This window comes from Artibeus jamaicensis, unplaced genomic scaffold, assembly GCF_021234435.1.
Source record: "Artibeus jamaicensis isolate MK-2021 breed Jamaican fruit bat unplaced genomic scaffold, CSHL_Jam_final contig_432, whole genome shotgun sequence".
NCBI classification, from domain to species: domain Eukaryota; kingdom Metazoa; phylum Chordata; class Mammalia; order Chiroptera; family Phyllostomidae; genus Artibeus; species Artibeus jamaicensis.
Genome location: NW_026521828.1, coordinates 15,026,939 through 15,039,815, shown reverse-complemented (window position 1 = coordinate 15,039,815; position 12,877 = coordinate 15,026,939). Strand labels below are relative to the sequence as shown.

At 40.8% G+C, this 12,877-nt stretch overlaps 1 protein-coding gene across 1 annotated transcript in view; it reads right to left on the bottom strand.

Annotated features, from left to right (window-relative positions):
* Positions 1–12,519, bottom strand: part of DPYSL3 (dihydropyrimidinase like 3) — a 107,486-nt gene extending 94,967 nt beyond the window's left edge. The window contains exon 1 of the mRNA XM_037161895.2: positions 11,841–12,519. Within this exon, the coding sequence (XP_037017790.1) occupies positions 11,841–12,221 (381 nt within the window). The 5' untranslated portion in view covers positions 12,222–12,519. The remainder of the gene's footprint in view (positions 1–11,840) is intronic.
* Positions 12,520–12,877: the final 358 nt, after the last annotated feature.

Sequence of the window (12,877 nt, the reverse complement as noted above, 5' to 3'; positions counted from 1 at the left end):
TTGTACACCTTAAACTTATAGAAATTCATCTAAAAATAATAAAAGAATTTTAAACAAGAAAGAAAAGAAAAAAATATGAATGTGTAAATGCATAGCCAATGACCCTCAGTGCATGCCTTGTGTGCCAGCTGAATTGCTGAATTGCTAAATTACTGAGCCCTACGTCATATTTCCTGCAGTGAGCATACACCTTCCAAAAGGTAATAAATACATCCCCAAGTACACCCACTCTTTCCCTGAAAACTCCTAATCACACTTTTTTTGGACAAGCCATTATTTCAGCTCCCAAACTCCACATTTTAAGGTGTCTTAAGCGTTAGTAAGCCTAGCATTCTCCTTGTTCATCTGATCAGCTCCCATTGCTCTTTCCCACCTTCACCTCTCCTCTTTGCAACTCTAAGCTGTTTGCTGCCTCCACACCTCACCTTTCCTACACTACAGCAGAAGCTCATTTTGAACTTGACCCCCTTCCTCCTCATCAACTAGGCTTTCCTTTATTTATTCCTTCCCCACTGTCATTTCCACATTATCCTCTTCAACCTCCCCCTGTCCTGTCTTTGTTTTTTACAAAGACTTGCCTTCACTTCATAGGTGTGCATGCTCTGTATTTTTTTGCATTGTTCTCCTCTGCATTGTCAGATCTGTATTTATTTTTAATTTCTTCCTCCAATCTCAGACATCCTGAAAGGAGGAGCCAGTACTTCTGATTGAGTCTTTTTGATTGTTTTGCATAGCTGCCATAACTACTTCAAATGTCTGAATCTGTTCCTATTGAAAAGCTGCTAGGACTCTGCCACTATAACACTTGGGCAAACACACACACACATGTGCCTCTTTTTTTTTGTATTGGAGGCCAGTGCCTGCAAACTATTGCTCTTGGGCCAAATCTAGCCCTTCACCTGATTTTATAAATAAAGTTTGATTGGCACAGAGCCACCCCATTCATTTACATATTGTCTATACATGCTTTTGCAATATAGTTTACTAGTTGGGAGAACACGTTACAGTCCATAATGCTATCTGGAACTTTATACAAAAAGCTTATAGACTCTCCCGTACACAGTGAGGGACATCTCATTCTTTAATTGCAAATTCTTTGCTGATAGCATGCATTACCAGATACTGCCTTCATTTCAAATCTCCTACATTCATTTCAAACTCCCTGCTCCTCACCCTGCATTCTCACTAAAAACTCTCCTAAGTGTACCCCTGGCTGGCTTCCTAACTCTCCCTTGGTGGTGTATAAGAGAAAACTGTATCTCTTGAAGGGTTTTCCTTCCCTACTAACTGTGTGAGGTATCTTCTTTATTCATCAACTGTATTTCCCCCCCTTTCACTCAGTATCCATTTATCACACAACTTTCCTTTTTGTTGGTTTCATTTATTTCTATCTAAGTGACAAGGTACAGGCATATGTGAGGGAAAAAGCCCCTCCCAAACCCATTTCCAACTCAAAGTAATCATTGCATTTTTTTTTCTTTGGACATAGTCTAGCTGCTTGAAAATGAGCCATTTGGTTTTGCCCTTGATAGAGATTGTTCAGAATGGGCCATGTGTTGGATCCAAGGTCTTGGAGACCTGGATTTCGAGCCAATCTTTGTCACCACCCTTTGAATATTATCTGCCCTGGTAGGTGCATGTAAATAAGGCTGACTTCCCTGCCCCCAGCAAGCCACAGCACCCAGTAAAAATTATCACTAGGCACCTGGAATTTATCTTGGCAACTGCCCTTAGTCCCTCTCCATTTCTTCCTTCCCTTTCTCTATTTCCTAGCTGCTTTCTAGGGCCTCGTAGCTTCTGATGTTTTCTGCTTTAGCTACTGCGTTCACCTTTTAGACTTGACCAAATTCTGTTTTTCTGTTTTGTTTCTGTGAACCCCATCCTTTCACTCTCCAGAAAGTCCCACGAGTAGACATTTAATTTTGAATAATTCTCTCAGCCATGCTCATTTGAGTGCTGGGCCTCAATTCAGTGTCAAAGCTTAGCTGCCACCACATAAAAAAAAAAAGAACAGCACCGTGGTGTGACAGAGCACTCAGACAAGTCCTGGAGCTTATTCCCTAGCACTGTTTCTAGTTGTATGATTATAGAAAGCCTAGTAGCCTCTCTGAGACTGTGTCTCTTCCTGACTATGTAGATATTAGCATTTACTTTGCAGCATTATGGTGAGGTTAGAGATAAGAGTACAGTGCGACTTTTTGCTGAAACACAACTTGAACCTCATATCTGTACTGCCAAACTCCTCAAAAAGTAAAATTCCAGGAGAATATAATGTGAACTACTTTGGTACAGAAAATTCTGTTCTTTTAGTGGGACTCCTTTTCACAACTTTATCTTTCTTCCTTTTTATATTTTTCATCTGCAGCTAACATTTAAAATCTTCTACTTCCTGTGTATTTTACTTTGTTCCCACTTACCTAGTTCTTGTGGGCCTTTAATCTCACCTGCTGTTGAGCAATGTGCCCCAGGCTACACCCCAATTTCTTATAGAATTTACACAAAAGGCTTCCCTGGCTTTAAATGCCTTGAGTCTTTCCTGCGAAGTTTGCAGTAGGACCCAACCACCCCATGCTCAGTGTTCCTGTAGCACAAGAATGACCACACCATATGCAGTCATTTCTAGGAATTTTCCTCTGTCAAATGGTAATAGGTACAAAGATTTAACTAGATAGAGGTCAATCGCCTCCTTATTTACCAAAGTTAAAGAAGAGAAAAGTAAAATCAAAATCAAAACAGAAACAAACCATAAATATCCAATTAAAAGGAATTAGTAATTAAAAACATGATACCCCACAATGGAGTACTATATGGCCACTATAAATTATGCTTTAGAAAAGCATTAATTCTCTTTTAAGGTTCCATAATAACTCATTTAAAAATATACCATATATTTGCTGTGTATATTGTATACCCATGTTTTGCACACCTTATTTGTAGGGTTATTATACCCATGGTATGTAATCATTATACCCATGTATAATGAACATTCTTATTTTTCCCTCAAAACTTTGGACAAAAAAGTGCATTATGCACAGAAAAATATGATGATTTAGGGTTTCCAATCTGGCATTAAGGAGCTTACACTTTGCCACTCCACCTGAAAAACAAGTAATAAAGCTGAGCAAACTAACAAATCAACAGCTCTTCTGAGATCCAGCATAAAGGTGAGGTCACAGGCAAAACGGCCGCACCAAAAATGGGAGATGCTGGAGGATGTAGAAACATTGCAATTCACCTGAGCAGAAACCCAGAAGCAAACACTCTCATGGGAACCAGCGGGTTAGGAAAACCTGAACTGTAGTTGAATAATTGCTGGAGACTTGGTGTGGTCAACTCCAAGAGCTAAAACCTCCAAAGGAACTCAGTTACTGGCTGGTCCTCAGAGTTTTCTGGCCATTACCTCCAAGAGCTTTACTAGGTCCTCATGGTGAATATCAGAGAAAAATCTCCTCTTGCTTATGGCAGAGGAAGGGAAAACAGAACCATGTTCAAATACACCACAGCACTCTGTTCTTTTTAACAAGGCCTGCCTTCAGGAGGAACTATTTTACCAGAGCCTAACCTGCAGGGCTTTTATCAGAGTCTAACCTACCTGAGGGGGAGAGGAAAATCCAAACCAGCCCCCTCTCACCTTTCACATGGGAGAAGGGAAATATACAATCCCAGCCCCCTCCAGCCATCCTGTCTCACCTGAGGACCAGGCACTCCTGGAAGCATGGCCAAGTCTACAGTCTAGGGCCACAAGCTCCCCGAAAGGCTAAGTCCTAATCATAGCACTATAAGTGCTTCCCGTCCCTGCTCTGGACAGATAGCTCAATCAATTACAGCTAAATAAAAGTAAAAATACAACTTATCAAAAAGTCTGGAATACAATTAAAATAGTACTTAGAGAGAAATTTATAACATGGAATATATATCTTAGAAAAAGAGAGAAAGACCTAAAATCAATTGTGTAAGCTTTCATCTTAGGAAACTAGAAAGAGAAGATAAATTAAACCCAAGATAAGCAGAATAAAACAAAGAATAAAAATTAGGATATAAATCAATGAAATTGAAAATAAGAATCAATAAAGAAAATGAACAAAACCAAAATCTGGTTCTTCAAAAAGATCAATAATTGATAAACTCCCAACTAGAATAACCAAGAACAAAAGAGAGAAGACCCAAACAACTTATGTTATAAACAAAAGAGGAAACATCTCTATAGATCCCGTGGATATTTTAAGGATGATAGAGGAATATCATGAACAACTCTACTCCCCCAAACTGCTAACTTAGATGAAATGGAATAAATCCTTAAAAGACACAATGTGCCATAACTCACACGAGAAGAAACAGACAATCTGAATAGGCCTATATCTATTAAATGAATTTAATCAATACTGAATAATCTTCCAAAACAGACAGCACCAGGCCCAACTGGGTCCACTGGTCAACTCTTCCCAACATCTAAGGAAGAAATTATGCAAATTCTCTACAATCTCTTCCAGAAGCTAGAAGGAAAGGGAATATTACTTAACACATATTATAAAGCCAGCATTATCTTAATACCAAAACCAGACAGACATTATAAGAAAACTAGAGACCTTTATCTCTCATGTACATAGGTGCAACAATTCTCAACAAAAAAATTAGCAAATCAAATCCAGCAATGTATACAAAGAATTATACACCAAAACCAACTGAGATTTACCTAAGGTATGCAAGACTGGTTCAATATTAGAAAATTAATATAATCCATCACATCAACAAACTACAGAAGAAAAATCACATTATCATATCAATAAACACAGGAAAAAACATTTGACAAAATCCAGCACCAATGCATTAAAAAATCCTCAACAAACAAAAATAGATGGGAACTTCCTCAATTTGATAAAGAACATCTACAAAAATCCTACAGCTAACATCATACTTAATGGTAATAAAGTCAAAGAAACTGACACTATCCAAGTTCGAGTCTTACTGTACTGCTATGCTAATCAAGGCAATGTGGTATTGGCAAAAGAATAGACAAACAGATTAACAGAAAAGAATATACAGTCTAGAAATAGATCCAAGTAAATATAATAAACTGACATTTGATAAAGAAGCAAAAGCAATGCAATGTAGCAAAAATATTTTTTTCAACAAATGCTGCTGGAACAACCAGACATCCATATACAACAAAACAATCTAGACACAGATCATATACCCTTCACAAAAATTATCTCAAAATGGATCACAGACTTAAATGTAAAACACAAAACTATAAAACTTATAAAAGATAGCATAGAAGAAAACCTACATGAATGTGGGTATCGCTATGAGTTTTTAAATACAACATCAAAGGCACAGTCCATGGGTGAAATAATGCAGACAACCTAATTTAAAAAGGGGCAAAATATGTGGACAGACATCTGACCAAAGAAGATATACAGTTATAGAGTAAGCATACAAAGGAGTGTTTCACATTAGCTGTCTTTAGGGAATTGCAAATTAAAGCAACAGTGAAGTACCACTACACATCTATTAGAGTGATCAAAATCCAAAACAGTGATAACACTAAACACTGGTGATGATGAGGAGCAACAGGAACTCTCATTCATTGCTGGTGGGAATGTAAAATGATAAGCCACTTTGGAAGTCAGTCTACAGATTTCTTAAAAAACTTAACATACTTTTACCATAGGACCCAGCAATCACACTCCTTGGTATGTATTCAAATGAACTGAAAATGCCTGCCCACACAAAAGGCTGTATGCAAATATATATAGCACCTTTAGTCCTAATTGCCAAAACTTGGAAACAAAATGTCCTTCGGTAGGTGAGTGCAAAATAAACTGTAGTACATCAAGACAATGGAATATAATTCTGTGTGATAAAAAGAAATGAGCTCTCAATCATGAAAAGGCATGGGGGAACCTTACATGCATCTTACTGAGTGAAAGAAGGCAACCTAGGAGGGCTGTCAATGATTATGATATTAGAACCATGACTGCTATAGGTTTGGTCTAAAGATTACAGACTTACAAGCACTTTACCCTATTGGATAGGCAAGACAACCTACTGGGATACAAGAAAAAAATCAAGATTTCTATTTGTATTTATTATACCTCTTCCTTTTTAATTTGTACATTTTATTTGTATTGTATAATGGTCACAAGATATTAACATGTTATTTGTGGTTGTAATTTACATAGATGCACATGTGTGTACTTATACATATATATATATAAAGAGAGAGCATGCTGAAAAAATTTGGCATAGAGGTATGCAATCAAAATATTTCTAGACCATTGCCATAGTGACCATCTGGTCCAGCCCCTTCATTTCAAAAAGGAGTAAACCAAAGCTCAGAGAGAAGGGAAGTACTTGCCCAAGAGGTATAGCCAGTTAAAGCTGGGGTCTTCAATCTGAGACTGCTAATGCTTTATCCAGTTATTCTGGTTTGTGTGCTTTTTTTGCATCATCTCATTATTTCTTGACCCAGTAGAACTGTTTTTGAATGCCATGTGAGTTCATATTAAGATTGCAGATATACCCTTGCTGGTGCTCAGTTGAATAGAGCATCTTCCCAATATGCCAAGGTTGCAGGTTCAATCCCCAGTCAGGGCACAACCAAGAATCAACCAATGAAGGCATAAATAAGTGGAACAACAAATCAATGTTTCTCTCTCTCTCCCTAAAAATCACTAAAATGTTTAAAGGTATACAGATAAATTTTAACACCACATTCCTAGAAGTTTAATTTTTAAAAAGTGCTTACAACCCTGTATGGATCTCCTTCCTCCTCTCAGAAGCAGAGGGCTGAGCTTCCCGATCCAGGAACTCCTCGGCCAGAGTTCCCGTTCCCAGGGAGCTTTATCCACTGTGTCACAGAAGCACTGCTTGAAGGGATAAGGCCCAGTGGAAATGAATCACGAGGAAAACAGTCATGGAAATCACTGACAGAAGCATCACAGACGGTGTCTGGCTGCCTTACACTTTGCTTACAAGAGCCGTCAGCAAAACCTTGTCTCCGGGGTCCATACTTTGAGGAAACCCTGCCAAATGCAGCATTACTTGGAAGGCACACTTTTATGTTTCTCAAATGCCTATTGTCAAATTAACCCAAAGTTCTGAAAGTTTTCAAACACTTCCAAGTTAAGGGAAGTAAATATACTCCCAGGTTCAAGTGTGGCCTGAGGGCCAGGTAAGCAAGAGCCCTTTTTTTTAGCATTAAGTACAAACTCTCATGTGTCAGAGCAGCCTTGTAAAATTAATTTACACTCCAGGGTCTGGATTTGGAGGACTAGAGAGGCCTTTCTAATCCTAGATTTCTATTGCCAGCCGTTTTTCCTTATGCAGACTAAGGAAGAGAACGCCAATGTCTCTAAATCATTTTGAAAACTTATTGTCCAGGACCAAAAGCCAAATGACAAATAGTATAAAGTTAAGAGCCACATAGCATTTGTTTAAGTTCTCTCCTCCAACACCCTAAACGGCTGCTGACTTCGCTGACGAAAGAAACATCTTCCACAAAAGTGGCTCATGTGGGAAGCAGGGAACTAGAAGTGAGTCACAGCTCCCAACAGGCAGACATGAATACACACGAAGAATCACAATGTCATTACTCTGTTTCCACTGTATGACACAGTCTTCGCAGCATTATTTGCTCCTGGCTACATGTACATCATAGTTTTCCTCCCTCCAGTAATTTCTTCACTGCCAGAACCATTCTGGAAACCATCTTGATAAATGGTGGAAAATATTTACTTTTTATATAGAATTGCTTTTTATATACTTATTGTAAAAAATTATAAACAAAAAGTTGTGTGAGCCAACCCTGGAAGATTCTGGCAATATGAATGCCTATCATGAGAACAATCTAACTATAAAATTTAACAAGGTGTTTACAGATAGGTCCAGAACCAAAAAGTGAACACCCAGTCATATCTCAAACCCAGAATTTGGCATTCGGAGTGTAACTCAGAAATACTTTTATATCTTTTATTCTACCCAAACTCTTTTATTATTTAATTCCTTTGTTATTTTTTCATTAATTAACTAAACACATTTTCTTATGGTGGGGCTAATGAGCAAGTATGCTAGAGACAAAGCCCATTTTGAGTTTATGGAGATATAAAAAATCTCTGTTGATAACTGTGCGATGAACTTGGAAGAATAAGGATTTTGCAGCAACTGTTTTCAAAGGTGAACAACTGATCTCCAAGGGTCCTGAATGATGGGCTGGTGGCAAGATGGAGGAAGGTTTCCAGAGGTGTGTCAGGAGGATCAGTCCTTGCCCTGCATAATTCTAACATGTCAGGAGCAGATACAATGGTCAGACCATTGACTTTAAATAAAGAGGCAGCTTCCCAGTCTGGACAGAGGATGGATTCTGGAATTAGAGAAATCAGTTTGAATTCTGGCTCCCCAGTTATTATCTGTGATTTGTGGCTAACCCTTTAGAGCACCTGAGTTTTAATATCTTTACCTTTAAAATCAATTTCTATAAGAAAAAGGGGTGAAATATATATAATATATATATATATATATGGCATTTAGAAAGTGCTGAAAAAGAGGTACTTACTATCAAACCTGCAGATGATCCAAAACTGAGAATAGGGATGCTGTATCATAGAATTAAAGTTCAAAATTATTGTGGTGTAATAGAAAGATGAGCTAAGATAATGATGAATATAAAAGCAGGGAGAAAAACAAAATCCTATAAAATATTTTTTTCTTTGTGTTTTAAGTCTAGTTGTACCAGCATAGAATGGAGAACTTGTGCAGATAAGTTTGTGAAGGCTTGAATGACAAGGAATTGGACACAATAGCAGGACATGGCCACTGAATTAGCAGGCAGGATCTGGTACTACAGAAGCATATATTGTGTATAAATCAAGGAAATTAACCAACCTAATGCACTCTACCATAGTTCTATCTCATCTGGAGAACTGTGTTCAGTTCTAGGCACTGTATTTTGGCCAGAATACTTACAAAATAGAGTCTAAACTGAAAATGAAATCAGAATGGAGAGAGACTCATACAAGAATAGCTATTAAGCTAGAAATGATGAGAGTAAAACAGAGAATTTTAGAGAGAATGGTATCATTACCTTCAAACATATAAAGAGCAGTAAAGACCAAAGAGTAATAGTAACTAGTATGTATTGAGTACTTATTATGTTATCCACATTTTGAAGATGGGAAAACTGAGGCATAGAAGCCAAGGCACATGGTGAGAGTCACGGAATGTGTAAGGGTTGAGCCAGTTTTCATCCCAGCAGTCCATGCGCAGATCTGGAGCAGGGTGGTAAAGCTATTTTTAAGAAATATTTCTAATCTCCGTTTTACAGGATCATGGTGAAATTTCACTCTCCCAGTTCTTGTGAAGTTGGGCATACACTAAAGATTTGCTTTGGCCAATGAAATGTGAGCAGAACCCATGTTTGTGGCCTCAGTGTGGAAGTTTAAGAGTCTGTGAGCAATTTGCCACGTGCTCTTCCCAAAATGATTGTATAGACGTGGACCTCCACCCATCCGGGTCTCTGAGGGGCAATGACAAGCAGAGCTGCCTTCCTGACCCATGCTGGCCAACTACCAAGAGCAAGACATAAACCGCTGTTGTTTAAGGCATGGAGATTTGGGGATCACTTGTTGCTGTAGCATTGCCTAGCCTTTACTGACAGATACATAAGCCCAGATGATTAAAATTATTGAAATACTTCAGAATAAAGAAGCATATTTTTTCTTCTATTTCCAAAGGTCAGAACTAAGACTAGTTTATGAAAACTACCAGTAGACAGATTTAGGCTTATTTTAAGTTTCTTAAGTGAGTTGTCCAAAAGTTACTTCATGGGGGAGAGAACACTCTGAAAATGGCAATATTTAAACAGATCATTGGGATTTTAGGTAGCAAAATATATGATTTAAAAGTGAGGTTTAGTGTATTAAGCATTTATAGAACACCTCCAATGTGCCAGGTATTTCAGTCACAAAGATAAATCCAAACACACAACTCCTATCCTCCGGGATATAAATATCAAGTGCAGAAGCAGATAACCTATGCTGCCTCTCCTAACAGCGTGATTCTACCAAACTGGACATAATAACATGGCCTGGATGAAGCTGACAGCAAGCCGGAACTTACAAATCACCATGTGGCACTAGAAATCCTGCTGATGCTTAGGTTGTATTATTATTTTTCAATTAGGAGCCCAAAGTATAGGGTTGACAAAAGGAAGGAAAATGAGAGAATTGCTGGGTTTAAAGGAGGAACGTTCTCCTTTTCTTTAGTTACCATTCTTAAATTCTGCAAACCAGGCATACTATCTGGCTTACATCAGGGGTGTTCCAGCAAAGGGAATGGCCCTGACTCACACCAATTGCTACTGACCTTTTCCATCCTTTCTCCCACCCCTGGGAGTCAGGAAGGGAATGTGGAAACACCCATCACCTCAGACTAGAAGACAGGCAATCACCATCCTGGCAGGGCCATTCTTGAGTTTACAAATCAGCTACAGCCTTTCCAAAAGATCTGAAGTTTTCCATAAGAAGAATATTTGAGTAGGGCCTAGAGGATCTCATAATCTAAGGACGAGGCCAAAATCACAGACTGAGGGATTTCAAAGGACGGTGACAATATTTCCCACTGGCACTTTCCAACAGGACTCACTTTTCCAGGGTGGTATCAAGAGTTAAAGGTTCGTATGTTTTTTTAAACTTCCCAAAATCAAACAGTGTAGAGAGATGTGCTGTCCTTTCCCTGGCTCTTTGCATTTCAATGGAAAAACATCTAAAACTTGGATAAGCATTAACCATAATTGCTCTGAGGCAGACATTTCCATTTCAGGTTATTATTCATAACAGTATTAGTACAGAATAATACATGTGGCTGAATTTTGCAGCCATTATCTAGACAAGAGTGACGTATCTGATTACTATTGTGCCCCAACTGAAAAAGCGTCAGTTTGAACTTTGAATACCCCAGCCATGCCCAGACTCTGAATTTTCTGAACTACGGTTCTGGGTTTTCTACAAAATAAATAAATCAGGGCAAGGTGGATTTCAGTGCTATGCCTTCAGTCTGTTCAGTGTGACATAAGTTTCTCAAAAATACATACAGAAGAAATTGGCTTGGGCTCAGGTAAGGGCAGCAGGGAACTTGCAGCTTGTGCTAGTTTAATGTGCACTCTTATTACTCTCGCCTATTTTCAAAAATACAATGATATTCTTCCAGAGACAGCTGGATCCCTGTGGCACCCAGGCTTGTGCCAAGCTTTTTGCTCAAATACACACTTTACAAACACAGATGTGAAATGTCCATTTAGGACATAAGTGAGGCACGGAGATTTGATTGTTTAGTCTAGTGCTTCTATACCCAAAAGTTTCAGGGACAGAGCTGATGTTCCAAGAGTGAGAGGGGGGACCACCCATCCTGTACTTTCATCTGGGCACTATGGAGATGACCCCGTTTTCCCACAACCATTTTGCCCTCTGCCCTGATGACCCGGTTGAGATTTAAGGTTCAGAGAGAAGGCCAAGACAATTGTGTCTGGTTACTCAGATCAGAGGACTGGAAATCACTCAGCCTTCCAGGGCTGGCTGGGCTGACACACCCACCCAGGACCGATGTCCCCAGGGTGCAGCAGGGAGGCAGGGGAACCCGGACACAGGAAGATGCCACAATTGGGGACATGAGCAAATCCAGGTCCTGGCTAGGAGGTCACACTCTGCTCAGTGGAGGATGCTCTTTTTCTCCTCCTAGTCCCAGATCCCCATGCAAAGTGAGCAAAAGAAAGTTGTGCCTGGACCATGGCGCCCCCGGCTGCACAGGGAAGGAGGGCAGATGGAGAGGAGTCCCGGACTCCTTACCTTGTCCTTGGGACCGAGGTTCTGCAAAACCTCCTTGCCTGTGGCACTCCGGATCTCCACCCCTGCGGGCGCAGGCGATGCGGACGTGGGCTCCCGGCTCTCTTCCCGGCCTTGGCCCCTGCGCGGGGAGTCTCCTTCGGGCCCAGGTCGGCTTCCCGCTCCACGGCTGCTGCCCTGGCTGCTTCGGGGAGTCTTTGCTCCCCGCTGCCCCACGCTAAGGGCATCGAAATCCAGCGTCTTGCTCTCGAAAGCGCCCTCCACATTGCAGAACATGCCGCCGTACTTCTGCCGCGGGACCTGGTCCGTGGTGCCCGGCCTGGCCAGGTACACGGGCAGATCATCTTCGTGAGAGCTGTCCCAGCCTCTTCGGCCGGAGGCCATGGTTCTAGTTTTCTAGGCAGCGACCCGCGGGTTTTCTTTCCCCGAGGCGGAAAGGGCAGCCACCGGCAGCGTGCTCCGATCCACAGTGACTGGAGCAGGAGGAGGCGCCTGAGCCTTCGCGCCAGAGGCGGCAGTGCTGCTCCCGTTCCTGCCAGTCCCCAGCCAGCCAGCCAGCCAACACCACGCAGGGGCCGGAGCAGGGCACGCTCCGCGCACCGGACTCCTGGACCTGGGTCGCTGCTTTGCTCACCCAGACCCTAATGGGGCTTCCCGGGCTTCAGGTTCTTGTTTCCCAAGGAAAGTAGAAACCCCAACTAGATGCGCGCGTGCACACACAAGCGCGCGCACATACACTTCCTGCTCACCCAGCAAGCCCCAGATTTCACACTCAAGAACTTGCCTCACTCACACTTGAACGCAAATGCTGCTATAGCCACACCAACTCATGAGTTCGCTTCACAAACCCAAGTCTTAGTTAGTGCCCTGCTCATGCACCTAAACCTAGGAGTGTTCATTTCAAAATCAAACCCTGATTTACACACACACACACACACACACACACACACACACACACACACACGGCTCAGATTTATCGGGCTCAGGATCCTCGACTTTGGTTTCCCATAATCCCAGACTGGTCTCATCCTAATTTTAGG